This window comes from Castor canadensis, chromosome 13 (assembly GCF_047511655.1).
Source record: "Castor canadensis chromosome 13, mCasCan1.hap1v2, whole genome shotgun sequence".
Lineage (NCBI taxonomy): Eukaryota > Metazoa > Chordata > Mammalia > Rodentia > Castoridae > Castor > Castor canadensis.
The window spans coordinates 25,008,377-25,021,412 of record NC_133398.1 but is presented as its reverse complement, the minus strand read 5'-3'; the positions used below and the strand labels follow the sequence as shown (position 1 = coordinate 25,021,412).

The 13,036-nt window shown below is 41.8% G+C and overlaps 1 protein-coding gene across 1 annotated transcript in view; it reads right to left on the bottom strand.

Annotated features, from left to right (window-relative positions):
* Frrs1l (ferric chelate reductase 1 like) overlaps window positions 1-13,036 on the bottom strand; it is a 35,766-nt gene that overhangs the window by 8,240 nt on the left and 14,490 nt on the right. The window contains exons 2-4 of the mRNA XM_020175902.2: window positions 11,514-11,598; window positions 9,009-9,147; window positions 1,806-2,052 (exon numbers count right to left, since the gene is read on the bottom strand). Of these exons, the coding sequence (XP_020031491.1) occupies window positions 1,806-2,052; window positions 9,009-9,147; window positions 11,514-11,598 (471 nt within the window). The remainder of the gene's footprint in view (window positions 1-1,805; window positions 2,053-9,008; window positions 9,148-11,513; window positions 11,599-13,036) is intronic.

The window sequence follows — 13,036 nt, the reverse complement described above, 5'->3', positions numbered from 1 at the left end:
AAAGAGTGAATGATCAGATTTATATAACTCTTATTATAGTATGTTGTTGTAATTGTTCTATTTTATTATTTGTTATTGTTGGTAATCTCTTACTCCCCTACTTTATAAATTATGTATAAGAAGAATCACAGTGTATATAGGGTTTTCAGGCATCCACTGGAGAGCTTGAATATCTTCCATAGATAAGATAGGGGACTGTATAGTAGTTTTCAACTTGTTAAAACAATTTCAAATACTTATTTTCATTTAATCCTTCAATAATTCTATGAAGTAGGTATTATCACTGTCCCAGTTTAGATACAAGGAAATGAATTTCAGATTTTAGGTAACATGCTAAATATTATATAGCCACCAAGAGGCAGAGCCAACAGGCAAACTCAAATTAATTTTAGATTCCAAATCACACTATTTTAAGTGAGTTCATTTCTCCAGGATAAAATATAATTTATTTCCCAGGGTACTAAGACTATTTGAAGGCATCATTGCAGACCCTTTGTGGCAGATCTGGGAAATCAATGAATGGGAAGGGTGTCACAAATCTGGAGACATCCAATTATTTTCCCAACTGGCAACAAGCAAAAAAAAAAAGTAGATTATGTAATCTCCAGATTGGTCAACAGAAACAAATTGAAGGGAAAAAATGAGATCAGATGAAGTAAGAAAGAGTTGCTAATGCAAAACTAGGTGCACACACCTGTAACCCCAGCTACTCGGGAGGCTAAGGTAGGAGGACTGAGGTCAGCCTGGGCACCATAGTGAGAGCCCCAACTCAAAAAAAAAAGGAAAGAAAAGGAAGATGCATTGATCAAGACACAGAATGAGTTCTCCACACAAATACTGCAAACCATCCATCCATTCTTGGTCAGGCTACTAAACCAATCAACCAGGAACAATGCTCAAGATACAAGGTGACTTGATTTTAGCAGCTTTTAGAAGGTCTCATGATGTCCTTGGGTCTTTGCTGGGGAAATGCTGAAGAGCCTTGCCACCCTGGTCACCTTGCTGGTCATCCATGGACCAGCACCAGCACCACCACAGAGGGGATTAGTAATGCAGAATCTCAGTCCCCACTCAGACCTACAGAAGACTGCATTGTAACAATACAACCAGGGATTTCTTAGGTACTTTTTTTTTTTTTTTTTGGTGGTACTGGGGTTTGAACTTGCTGGACAGGTAAACAGGAGCTCTACCACTTGAGCCATGCTCCAGTCCTCTATGCACCTTCATATTTGAGGAGTAACAGGCTAACTTATAGAATAATTTGGTTGATTTGTGACCATGAGAATAGTTATAAAGTGAGCACTAATGAAATGCTTGTTGTTGTTAACTTTTAGAGAAATCTCCAGAAGCCTTTTCCTGTTGGGTATTTTCCTAGTTAGAGGATAGGAGTTAATAGGGCCCACAGAATTTGAAATCAATGGACTTAGGTTGAGTTTTACTTCTTCCATCAATTAGTTAGATAGCTGTGAGCAAGTTTCTTAAGCTTTCTAAAACGAGGATAATAATATCTGCAGCCCTGCAGGACGTGTGAGAATTACACGATCCACAGCCCACACAGAGCTTTATTAAGCACGTCATTCGTCCTAGGCTACCTTGTGCTGTGCTGCCTTTGCATGTGTGCCACATGGCCCCTTGTTCGTGTGTATGACAAGTTCATTAGAACCTATGGAAGGAAGGAGTCACATGTCCTTCTCTTTAACAGTACTCAGAGTGCTTATGGCCCTCTTGTGCACACAGTGCGACTTCAATTAACAATGAACACACGGTGTCTGGTGTTTAATGCAGACGCTGAAACGTAAGCTTACCCTGAATGGCTGGACCCCAAGCAAACAGATAATACCAACTCAAATGCAGGTCGACAATAGTTTCGTCTCTGGGAACATTGACAGGGCGTTTGAATCTGCAGGTGACTCGATTGTTCTCAAAAACGCCTTCTTCATCTCTGGCAGGATTTCTCTGGATCTCTTTTGCCCACTGGCCCACGTTATAAAAGTGCTGGATGCGGACCCGGCCGTTATCATCATGGACGCAGGCCATGACATCATCGCCACCCTACAGGAAGAATGGTTAAGAAAAGGCGAAGTTCATCTCTGCAAACTTTTCACTCAGAAATAAACATTCTAGCTCCTCTGTCATTGGACATCCCACCAAACACTGCTTTAAATGTTTAATTTAAATTGAAAATCCTGAAGCGGGTGAGCAAAGTTAGCATCACAGTAATTGGCACGGAGCACCTCCTGGTGTGATGTTTAGTTATCAGCTAGATAGTCCTGCCACAAAACACGTAAGTTAATCCAATCAGGAGAAAACAATCAGACAAACCCAAGTTGAAGGTCATTCTATAAACAAGACAGAACAAAACAAAAAACTTTCCTGTAATCTTCACAAGGGTTAATGATATGAAAGACCCTCAAAATCAAGCAAATGACTTAAAAGACTCAGAAACTATTTCAAAATAAAGAAGACAAGAGATACATGATAACTAAACGCAATGGTGTTCTGATGGAGATTGACGCTGGGTCATAAAATATTGTCATGTTTTACATGATACTATTGGGACAACTGGTGACATTTGAAAACAGATCGCATATTTGATAATGCTGTTATATCAATCTCAAATTCCTGAATGTATTTCACTGTATAATGAAAGAGAAGGTTCTTAAGTTGAGAAGAGTCCTTCTTAAATATTTAGATCACAGTGATTTAAAGTCCAAGTTTCTAGGAAATAATGATGACAATGATAATAATAAAATAATTAGTAGCAGAAGCAGCAACAGTAGAGACTAAAGCACACATGACAAAGTGTTATTCCAGAACTAGGGAGTAGGGATGATTGCTCAATACCACATATAATTGGTGTCACTGAACTGTACACTTAAAAATGGTAAATACAGTGGATTTTAGGTCATGTGCATTCTACCACAATAAAAAAAAGTTATCAGAGTTGGGCGTGGTAGTGCACACCTGTAATCCCAGCACTAGGGAAGCTGAGGCAGGAGGTAGGGAGACCCTGTTTCTTAAAAAAAAAAGGTTACTGGGGTATTTGATGAATCTAGGTAAACCTGATATAGATATAAATATATGAAAATATATAAATATATATTAATAAGGGTTTTTGTTACTACACTTGCAGCTTATCTATAGGCTTAAATTTTTTCAAAACAAGTTAAAAAGTTAAATGCTCATCACTTGTAACAGATGCATCATTCCACGTAAGATGCTGATACTTGGGGACGTTACTCAGATCACATGGGAAATGTCATCTTGTTATGAACAAAAACTGCTGTAGAAATTACAATCTAATTTTTAAAATACACCATAAAAATTAAAGGGTATTTAAAAAGGGGCTCCCCTTGGGGAAAGTGAGAAAGGAAAATATAATAAAACATAGCATCTGTGAAGGTAGAGGATGTAAGGATGTGTATTGAAAGCTGCTGAAAAATGGGAGTGGGAAGTAAAGGCGTCAGGGAGAGTAATGGAAGGGGAACAGACCAAAGCAAACTATACTCACAGCGGGGATGCGTTGAGAAACCCCTTTCCACATCAACTTAAATATTAATAATGAAAGACAGGACAGTAAAATAGGTACAGTGTGGGGGGGGGTACTAGTGGAAGGGGGGAGGTGGAGGAAGGAGATTAAGGTGACAGTGTGTGGTTGATGGATTTCATATACCTACATGAAACAGAGCTAAATAACCTCTTGCAATGGCTTTAAGTGGGTCAGGGAGAGGGATGAGGGGGAGAGACGATGGGGTGATATAACTAATACAATATAAGTCTAATCAGAATTGTCACTACGACTCTCCCCAGTATAATGAATATAGCCTAATAAAAATTTCTAAAAAAAATAAAAGGGCTTCCATTTTGCTTTTCCTATCTATCAGATTTTTTTTAATAATGTGTGATTTAGAGGAGAGGTTTCAAACATCACAGGAGGTATTTTAAAGATGGAGGTGCTTCATCCATGTTTATTGCGGCACTATTCACAATAGCCAAGTTATTGAAACAGCCAAGATGTCCCACTACTGATGAATGGATCAAGAAAATGTGGTATCTATACACAATGGAATTTTATGCAGCCATGAAGAAGAACGAAATGTTATCATTCGCTGGTAAATGGATGGAATTGGAGAACATCATTCTGAGTGAGGTTAGCCTGCCCAAAAGACCAAAAATTGTATGTTCTCCCTCATATGTGGACATTAGATCAAGGGCAAACACAACAAGGGGATTGGACTTTGAGCACATGATAAAAGCGAGAGCACACAAGGGAGGGGTGAGGATAGGTAAGACACCTAAAAAACTAGCTAGCATTTGTTGCCCTTAACGCAGAGAAACTAAAGCAGATACCTTAAAGCAACTGAGGCCAATAGGAGAAGGGGACCAGGAACTAGAGAAAAGGTTAGATCAAAAAGAATTAACCTAGAAAGTAACACCCACGCACAGGAAATCAATGTGAGTCAATGCCCTGTATAGCTATCCTTATCTCAACCAGCAAAAACCCTTGTTCCTTCCTATTATTGCTTATACTCTCTCTACAACAAAATTAGAAATAAGGGCAAAATAGTTTCTGCTGGGTATTGAGGGGGGGGAGCGGGATGGGGAGGAGTGGGTGGTAAGGGAGGGGGTGGGGGCAGGGGGGAGAAATGAACCAAGCCTTGTATGCACATATGAATAATAAAAGAAAAATGAAAAAAAAAAAAGATGGAGGTGCTTTAGACACAGAATGTCACACATAAAATTTGAAGGCTACTCAGGGTACCTCATTCCTCTGGGCCCCCTAAGCTTTCTTCTTCTTTTTTTTTTTGGTTTATTTAATTAACTTAGTTATTTTGACAATGCTGGGATTTGAACTCAGGGCCTCCTGCTTGCTAGGCAGATGCTCTACCACTTAAGCCACTGCCCCAGTCCTTTTTGGTTTAGTTATTTTTCAAATAGGGTCTTGCCATTTATGCTTGGCCAGCCTGCCCCACAATCCTGCCATTTGTGCTTCCCGTATGGCTTGGGATAACAGGTATGTACCACCAAGCCCAGCTTTTTTAAAATTATTATTGGTTAAGATGGGGTTCTTGAGAACTTTTTGCCTGGGCTGACCTCCCAACTGTGAATCTCCGCCTTCAGAGTGGGTAGGATTACAAGCATGAGCCACCATGCCAGGCTTTTTTGTTTTTTCTTTTTGAGACAGGGTCTCACTATGCGGTCTAGGCTGGCCTCAAACTCACGATCCTTCTGCATCAGCCTCTCTTGTGTTGGGATTACAGACACTACTAACTCCCAGCTTGAACTCCTAGTCTTAACACTATGAACTCAAATGCACGCCAGGTTAGGGTGCATTTGGGTCATCCAGATGGTCACTCCCAATGGAAGCCATCTTCTGCGTACAGCCCTCTCCTGCTGCTTCTCCTAGTGACACCATGGTAAGAAACAAGTACTGGAGATTTGTAGCTATTCGGGCTTACCAGCTGTACCTCGTTTGATGTCCCAGACAGGCACATTCTCCTGGTGACATTTCTAAGAGCAAAGCCACCAGAGCAGCCACCTGCTTAGCTGCCCTCCTGTCTTTTCCTCTACCCTGTATCCAACCCCTTAGCAAATTCCAGGAGTACTGCTTTCCAAGTAGCCAAAACCTGAGCCCACTCACCATTGTACTACCGTAACCCTGCTTTGAGCCATCCTCCTCTCTCCCTGGTACCACCGCACAAGCCTCAAAGCAGGCCAAGTGAAGACAAGGGGGCAGCCCCTCAGATCAGTGGCAGTGGCCTGTATAAGGCCCAAGGGCCTAAGAACATTTGGCAGTTTAGGATGAAGCCTGGCACAATGACAGGGTTTCAGAAGAAAGAGGAAGGAATACAGCAGCACCACAGACAGAAACAGAGGTAAGCAGTGGACCAGCTTCCTGACGCCCTGCCTGTTCCCACCATAGTTCTTTCTGAGGTCAAGATGTTTTCTGGCCAATGCATATTGTAGAAGACTGAATCGCTGGTCCCAATTCTTCACTCCCCTGTAATAGTATTGTATATCCACACTTTACAGGTACGGGGAGTACGCTTCCGGCCCTTTTGTAAGAGGTGCTCAAACTACTTTTGCTGAAAAGCAAAATTACTTGAGCCCACATATTAACTAAAAACAGGAGAAGCTTGGCATCCCTGTTTCCATTTTGTATCTGTCTTTGCGCTAAGCCATTCTCTTTACAGTTACTTTGCAATCACCTTGGATTCCAAAAGGGACAGAATTGATAATATCTTTATGACAATATACTCGAGCCACCTGGAGTTGCCACCCTCCCAGTGAGGACAATTATCCCAAGAATCTTCTCAAACAGGAACCAGATTGCTCCCCTCAAGTGATAATATCTTCTCTGGAACCTCTCTGGGAACCCTTGGACTGAGATAATGGTCAACCAGACCACACCTGTGACTGAACTGTTTAACTATGCATACCTTTGTCCCTGCCCCAGTTCTTTTGTCTATTTAAACCTATAGCTCACGTCTGTACCCTGAAGATGGCTGAAGATGAGCTGAGTCCTTACTCTACTTCTTCCCTCAGCATGTCCCAAGCCATGTAATAAACTCCTTTCTCTGCCTTCACCATGCCTCTTTATTTGGCGTTTAGGGGTGGGTGGCCAGATCTGGCATATGGAATCTCAGGAGTTTGGGCCTTGGGTCCAAAACTCCGGTTTCACTTTCATTCTGGGATTGGCTGTGGGACTTGCTTTGGGCAATGGAAGGTTAGTAGATGTGATAGGAGCAGAGGGCTGGGCTGTGGCTTTGATACTGTGACATAGTAAGCAATCATGTTGGATGAAGGACAGGAATGCAAAACAGGTTATGTTAAGGGAAGGACACTAGTGGAAGGGGGAGAGTAAATGAAGAGGGTAAAGAGGGTAAATATGGTTGAGGTACTTTCTATACATGTAGGAATATGGAATTTTAAAACCTAACAAAATCATTTCAAGAAGGGGGAGGGAGAATAATGGAGGGAATGAACCAAACCAGGGTACATTGTACACATATATAAATGTCACAACAAAACCCCCTATACAATATTACATACCAAGAAAATAAGAAATCATGTTGGGCCTCTGTCCCTGGTCCTGGCACACTGGTTCTGAAGCCCTTGGGATCTCTGGAATGATGGGAATGTCTTCCATGTGTTAATGAAATGACTAGTGGCTGGGGACCCCTACACAGCTTCAGGATGGGGGCTGGGCACCAGAAAGACCAAGGCATGATTAGAGGGTTGGGACTTTCAGCCTCACCCCCAACTGCTGGGTGAGTTGAACACTAACGGCCAATGATTTGATGAACGATGCCTACAAATAAAGCCTTTGTAAAAACCTAAATGAACGAGGCATGGATGAACTTCCAAGACTGTTGACCCATGGGGGTACCTGGATGGTGGTAAGAGGCCATGGAGGCTCCTTACTCACTCCCCCATTCCTCGCCCTGGGCAGCTCTTGCATCTGGCTGTTGTCTGAGATCATCGTAACTTTGTTTATAATAAACAGGTGCTTGCATCTGGAATGTCCCCAATGGCACTTGTGTTATTGGCTTGGTCCCCAGTCTATGGTATACTCGGTAAGTGGTGGAAACTAAGAGGTGGAGCCTAGAGGAAGTAAGTTAGATCACTGGGGAAGAGCCCTGGAAGCAGACATTGGACTCTGCTCCTTCTGTCTCTCTTTCTGCTTCATGTCTGCCATGAAGTGAAGAGTTTTCCTCCACCACAGGCTCCCTCTCACGATACACTGCTTTGCCACAGGTCCAGAGCTACAGGATCAAGTGACCACAGACTGATACCTCCAACTCCTTTTTTTTTCTTATTTTTGGAGGCACTTGGGATTGAACTCAGGGTGTCACACTGGCTAGACAGGTTTTCAACCACTATGCTTTAGTTATTTTTCCAGCAGAGTCTCACATTTTTGCCTGGTACTGGTCTCAAACCACAATTCTCCTACTTATGTCCTCCCATGGAGTTAGGATTACCCATGTGTACCACCATGCCCAGCTTATTTGTTGAGATAGGGATCTTACTTAGTTTTCGCCAGGGCTGGCCTCAAATCGAGTTCTACCTCCTGAGTAGCTGAATTACAGGTGTGCATCACCACATATGGACTGAAACCCTTTTCTCTCTAAGTTGATTATTTTGGGTATTTTGTCACAGCAATGGAAAGCTAACACAATGGGCAAGTATAAGTAAAGCATTTACTTGAGTTCTGTGAGCAACTTTAGCAAATTAGTGAAACTCAAGGAGGAGGTCATGGAAACTCTGATTAATAGCCAGTCAGAAGCACAGGTCACAACACCGGATGCAGTTGGCATCTAAAGTTGGGGGCAATTTGTGGGACTGAGCCCTTAGCCAGTGAGATCTGACACTACCTCCAGGTAGATGGTGTCAGAAATGAATTGAATTAGAGTATGTCCAGCTGGTGACCACTGGAGAATTGCTTTGTGTGTGTGTTGGGCAGAGGGTGAACCCTACACATATGATGTGTTGAGCCTGAGTAAAGAGAAAACACAGTTTGATTTTCCTTACACTGGCTCTAACTTCTGCTTCTGTCATGAAAAGATTATACATAAGGGTTGCTCCTTCCAGATTGACTAGAGAAACAGAGAAAGCCTGAAATCCAACCCAAATCAGCCAAGTCCAGCTGAGCCCCACCTAATGCGAGCCAAAGCTCAGCCGATCCCCACAGGTGTGAGCAAGAAAAAAGAAATGTTTACTGATAGAAGACACTCAGTTTTCTGCAGCTTTGTGTGGACCTCGCTGGTGACTAGGAGTGCCTCAAGTCTCTCGCTTTAATTTTTTCTTTGCAGTGCTGGGACTCAAACCCAGGGCCTTGCACATGCTAGGCAAGGGCTTTACCACTGAGTTCTTCCCCAGTCCTCACTTGAACTTTCTAAACTTGCAATTAGAGAGCTGTGATGAACATAATAATTATACTGCTTTGATCAATTGATTGCATGGAAGTGAAGGAGGAAAAGCAGCTTCTCTAGTGATCTGCGGCTTACCATTTTCTTGTCTGAAGAGAATCCAACTGCTACCCAGCCATCAGTGTCTGCGCTCAGCTCAAATTCCACATCAGCCCCTATCATCCGGTAGCTAAGGAAGTAGTCACAGGTCTCTGCGTTACAGCCTGGTTTGCCATATCTGGAGGACACAGCAAAAGATCCATTACTGCTACTTATTCCAATAATAGCACGAGCATCACCCAGGATGCTAAGTATTATTATTAAATAAGATCTTTGCTTCCTGAGATCTCATAAACAGTTTCACTTGGCTACGAGGGACCTTGGAGATGATCGGCTCCACTTTATCTACACATAAACTGAGGTATGGAGAAGGGAAGAAGCTTGACCCAGGTTGCACAATGAAGTTAATGACAGCAATAGGACTTGAACCTGGGTGTCTAACCAGTGTTCTTTGCATCAGTTTCTTAAACTTTAGTTATAACGGAATTCTTTCTGAATCTCTTTAGAGGAAAAGGATCCTTCAAGTTAATAGTTTAAATCATTTTTGTTAATTAAGTGTGTACCAACTTTTTACTTACAAATTTTCACATAGCTAAAATAACACAAATGTGTAAATTAAATATAAATCAAACTGAAAAACCAGGAACCTTGCAATTCACAGCATGCATGTGATGAACAATTGATTTTTAAATAAATTGGCCTTTGAGTTGAGTGTGTTCTTACTTTTGACCACAGTGTGATGGTTCAACTTCTCTACTTTTATCTGAAAGAGCTGCTACAAAACCCTGACTTGTACATATACCCTATGAACACCGTATCTGGTGCCCACTGAGCATAAGTGCATCATCTATGTATAAAATCTACCTTTGTTCTGTTGGGATACTAGGTGCTAATGCAATCACAAAGTCAGACACCAAAACATGTAGCAATATATAATATATGCATAATATAACATGGATAATATAACCATGTTATCCAAATGGTCAGATTGTGCATACTTTCATCTTCTTAAAAGAGCATCATTGAGATGAAAACACGAATCTCAATTTTGTTACAAAGGACTTGTGGATCCTTTAAGAACTAGCAAGGCCTAGTTTGAGGAACTCTGTATTACACCACTGTCAGAAGGACAGAAAACTGAAACAGTGGGGAGCAGTTTAATGGTAGGGTGTGTGTTTGGCATACATGGGACCCTGGGCTTGATGTCAAGCATAAAAAAGGAAAGAAAGAGGCAGGAACTGGTGGCTCACACCTGTAATCCTAGCTACTTGGAAGGTTGAGATCAGGAGGATTCAGGCTTGGGACCAGCCCAGGAAGATACATCGCAAGACCCCATCTTCAAAATAACAAGAGCAAAACGCACTGAAGGTGTGGCTCAAGCCATAGAGTACCTGCTTTGTAAATGTGAAGCCCCGAGTTCAAACCCCAGTTCCACTGAAAAGAAAGAAAGAAAATTGCAGTAATGTGTGAGCCAACCTAAGCAGATGGCAGGCATCTGGCAGAACAGGACACTGGGGTGCTAAGCTGTGATTGAGGGCGGAGGTAAGAACATACTAGTGTGCTGGCAGAGATATTCTGAGCAGCAGGGAGAGATGTAAGACAAAGGCAACCTGGAACTGGGGTGAAAAAGATGTATGGGTGAAGGAAAGTAAAAGTGAGTGGGCCAGAAAAAACAGGTCACTCTGAAAACAGCAGGGTACTAAAGTTCCTTCTCTTTGCAAAATCATATCCCTATTACCAGAATTGAACACCCGCATCTTCCTCAATAGTAGTACTACTAGACTTTTTTAATGTCCTTGAAATGACCTTGTAATCCAAAGAATGCTCAAGGCCCTTGTATTCAATGCTTTCCCCTGGGACCTTGAGCTCAGAGCAATAACAAAACATTGAGAACCTTGAGTGTAGGGGCCACCAGTACCTTTACTCAGGTGTAGTTTTTTCAGTACTATTTTCTACACAGCTTACCATGTCTTGGTGGAATACTACCAGTAATCACACAGGGACTTCCCACACCTGAGCTAACAAGTACGTTAATCAATGCTTAAAAACCACTTAGCATCTTACAGAATCCACATTCAGCTGGCAGAGTGGCTCAAGTGGTAGAGTGCCTGTCTAGCAAACGTGAAGCCCTGAGTTCAAACCCCATACTGCCAAAAAAACCAAAACCAAAAGACAAAATTCACAGTCATGACTGTTTATTTGATAAGGAATTGTGTATTATTCCTGTCTGCCATTGCCAGTTCTTCCCACAGCCCCAGCTAAACAAGCAGAGACATGTTCTCTGTCCCATGAGTCTTCCTCATGCAACTCGATGGCCAATGGCAATACAACTGGAAACGGGGAACCCGGGCCTAGTGTCTGCTGGAGCTAAAAGGTCTTTAAGACTGAATGGTGGAGTGACCGTTAGAAAACTTGACGGTCTTGCTGAAATTAGGAAGACCGGCAAGATCCTGATGAGAAGGAGCTGCATGCAATTTAAACACAACCTTGGGAAGTAAATGAATCTCTTAGCCTTAAAGTTATCCAACTTGTAGATCTACCAACCTAAAGCATCCCTTAGTTTTTCCACAGTCTTCTACTTTGATTTTGGCAAATGGATCCACAGGAGGAGCAGTAGGGAAAGGGTAACCTGGGCGGTGAGAAGAAATAATGGTTAGACAATCCAGTAACCACTTTCCAATGGGAAATTGAAAAACACATGCTGATATTCTCTATCATGCAAAGCTAGTAACATTTACGGACTCAGATCTTTGATTAAGCCCTAATATCCTCTTCATGAAGGGAGGGCACAGGGTACACACCTTTGGACCCAACTTTACTTGGGATCTGGGAATGGGTGTGCTTTTCTCATTTCCAGGCAAGGAACCGGAAACACTGAATGGAATGTAATTCCATATGACCACCGCCTTGCCACCATCCCCTGGGAGTTTGAAAATCACATTTTAATACAACACATCTGCTCTAAAAGAAAAAACCTGACAGGGATACACTTATGTGCTTTGCAGTAGATAGTTTTTGGATTTCTTTCCATTTCATTTCTCTGAACTATAGCTTTGCTGTAACCTGTAGTAACGTTTTCATATGTCTCTAAGTCATTTAAACACACAGTTTCAAATAGTGTTTATGAGAGTGCTTACCACCACAATGCATGGATCACACACTGGAGGACAAGGCTGCACAGGCCTCCGGTTTATAACGGGGGTCTTTTCCACTTAGTCTGTTTACCCCATGTGCACAGGAACCGTGCATGACTCAGATCACCCTGTGCTCTCTGCCCAGCATGACGTGTGGCACTGGACACTGAGCAAATGATTGTCAAGTGACAATAGCATTGCCCACAGACAGTAGGGAGTGTAAAGAAGCTGTTTAAAAACTATTTGTTTTCCCCATGATTTGAAGTCTTGTCTTTGTGATTTGTAATGCCTTTTAAAAAGGAAGGGTTTTCTGTTTCATTAAATGTATTTTACTTTAAAAAAAATTCTCCATCCTGTGCTTTCCTGGCATACACCTGTCTACTTTGGGAAGTCCATTTCTTCTACACTAGACCTTGAGCTCATGATAAAATACAGCCCACATTTGTCACCACTTCTAAGTAACTGGGTCAAATGCATTACTTTTTCTAGTCTTATGCTTATGATGTGTTAAAATCTACATCTGTTTCAGTACTGAAGACTCAGTTCTGCTTCGGATGAGTTTTTGGTTTCTTCTTAACATTTATTGAGCAACTATTCAATGCTATGAATTACTAGTAATATTTTTTAGCTGTATTGGAGTTTGAGCTCAGGGATTACATGCTTGCTAGGCAGATACTCTACCACCTGAGCCACTCCACCAAGCCAAATTATAGATTTTTATTAATGTAAATTAATTGTGCAAGTGTTTGATATTTGCATCATCCACATAATGTACTTTGAGCAAATTTATCTCCTCTATTACTTTTACTAATTATGTTAGTCAAGCATCTTCATGTCTTTCCCTTATTTCTCATCACAGTCCTAAGGTCATCTTTTTTCACCTCAGAATATTTATCCAGGAATGCAATGACTATTTATTTATGTGTCCTTAAT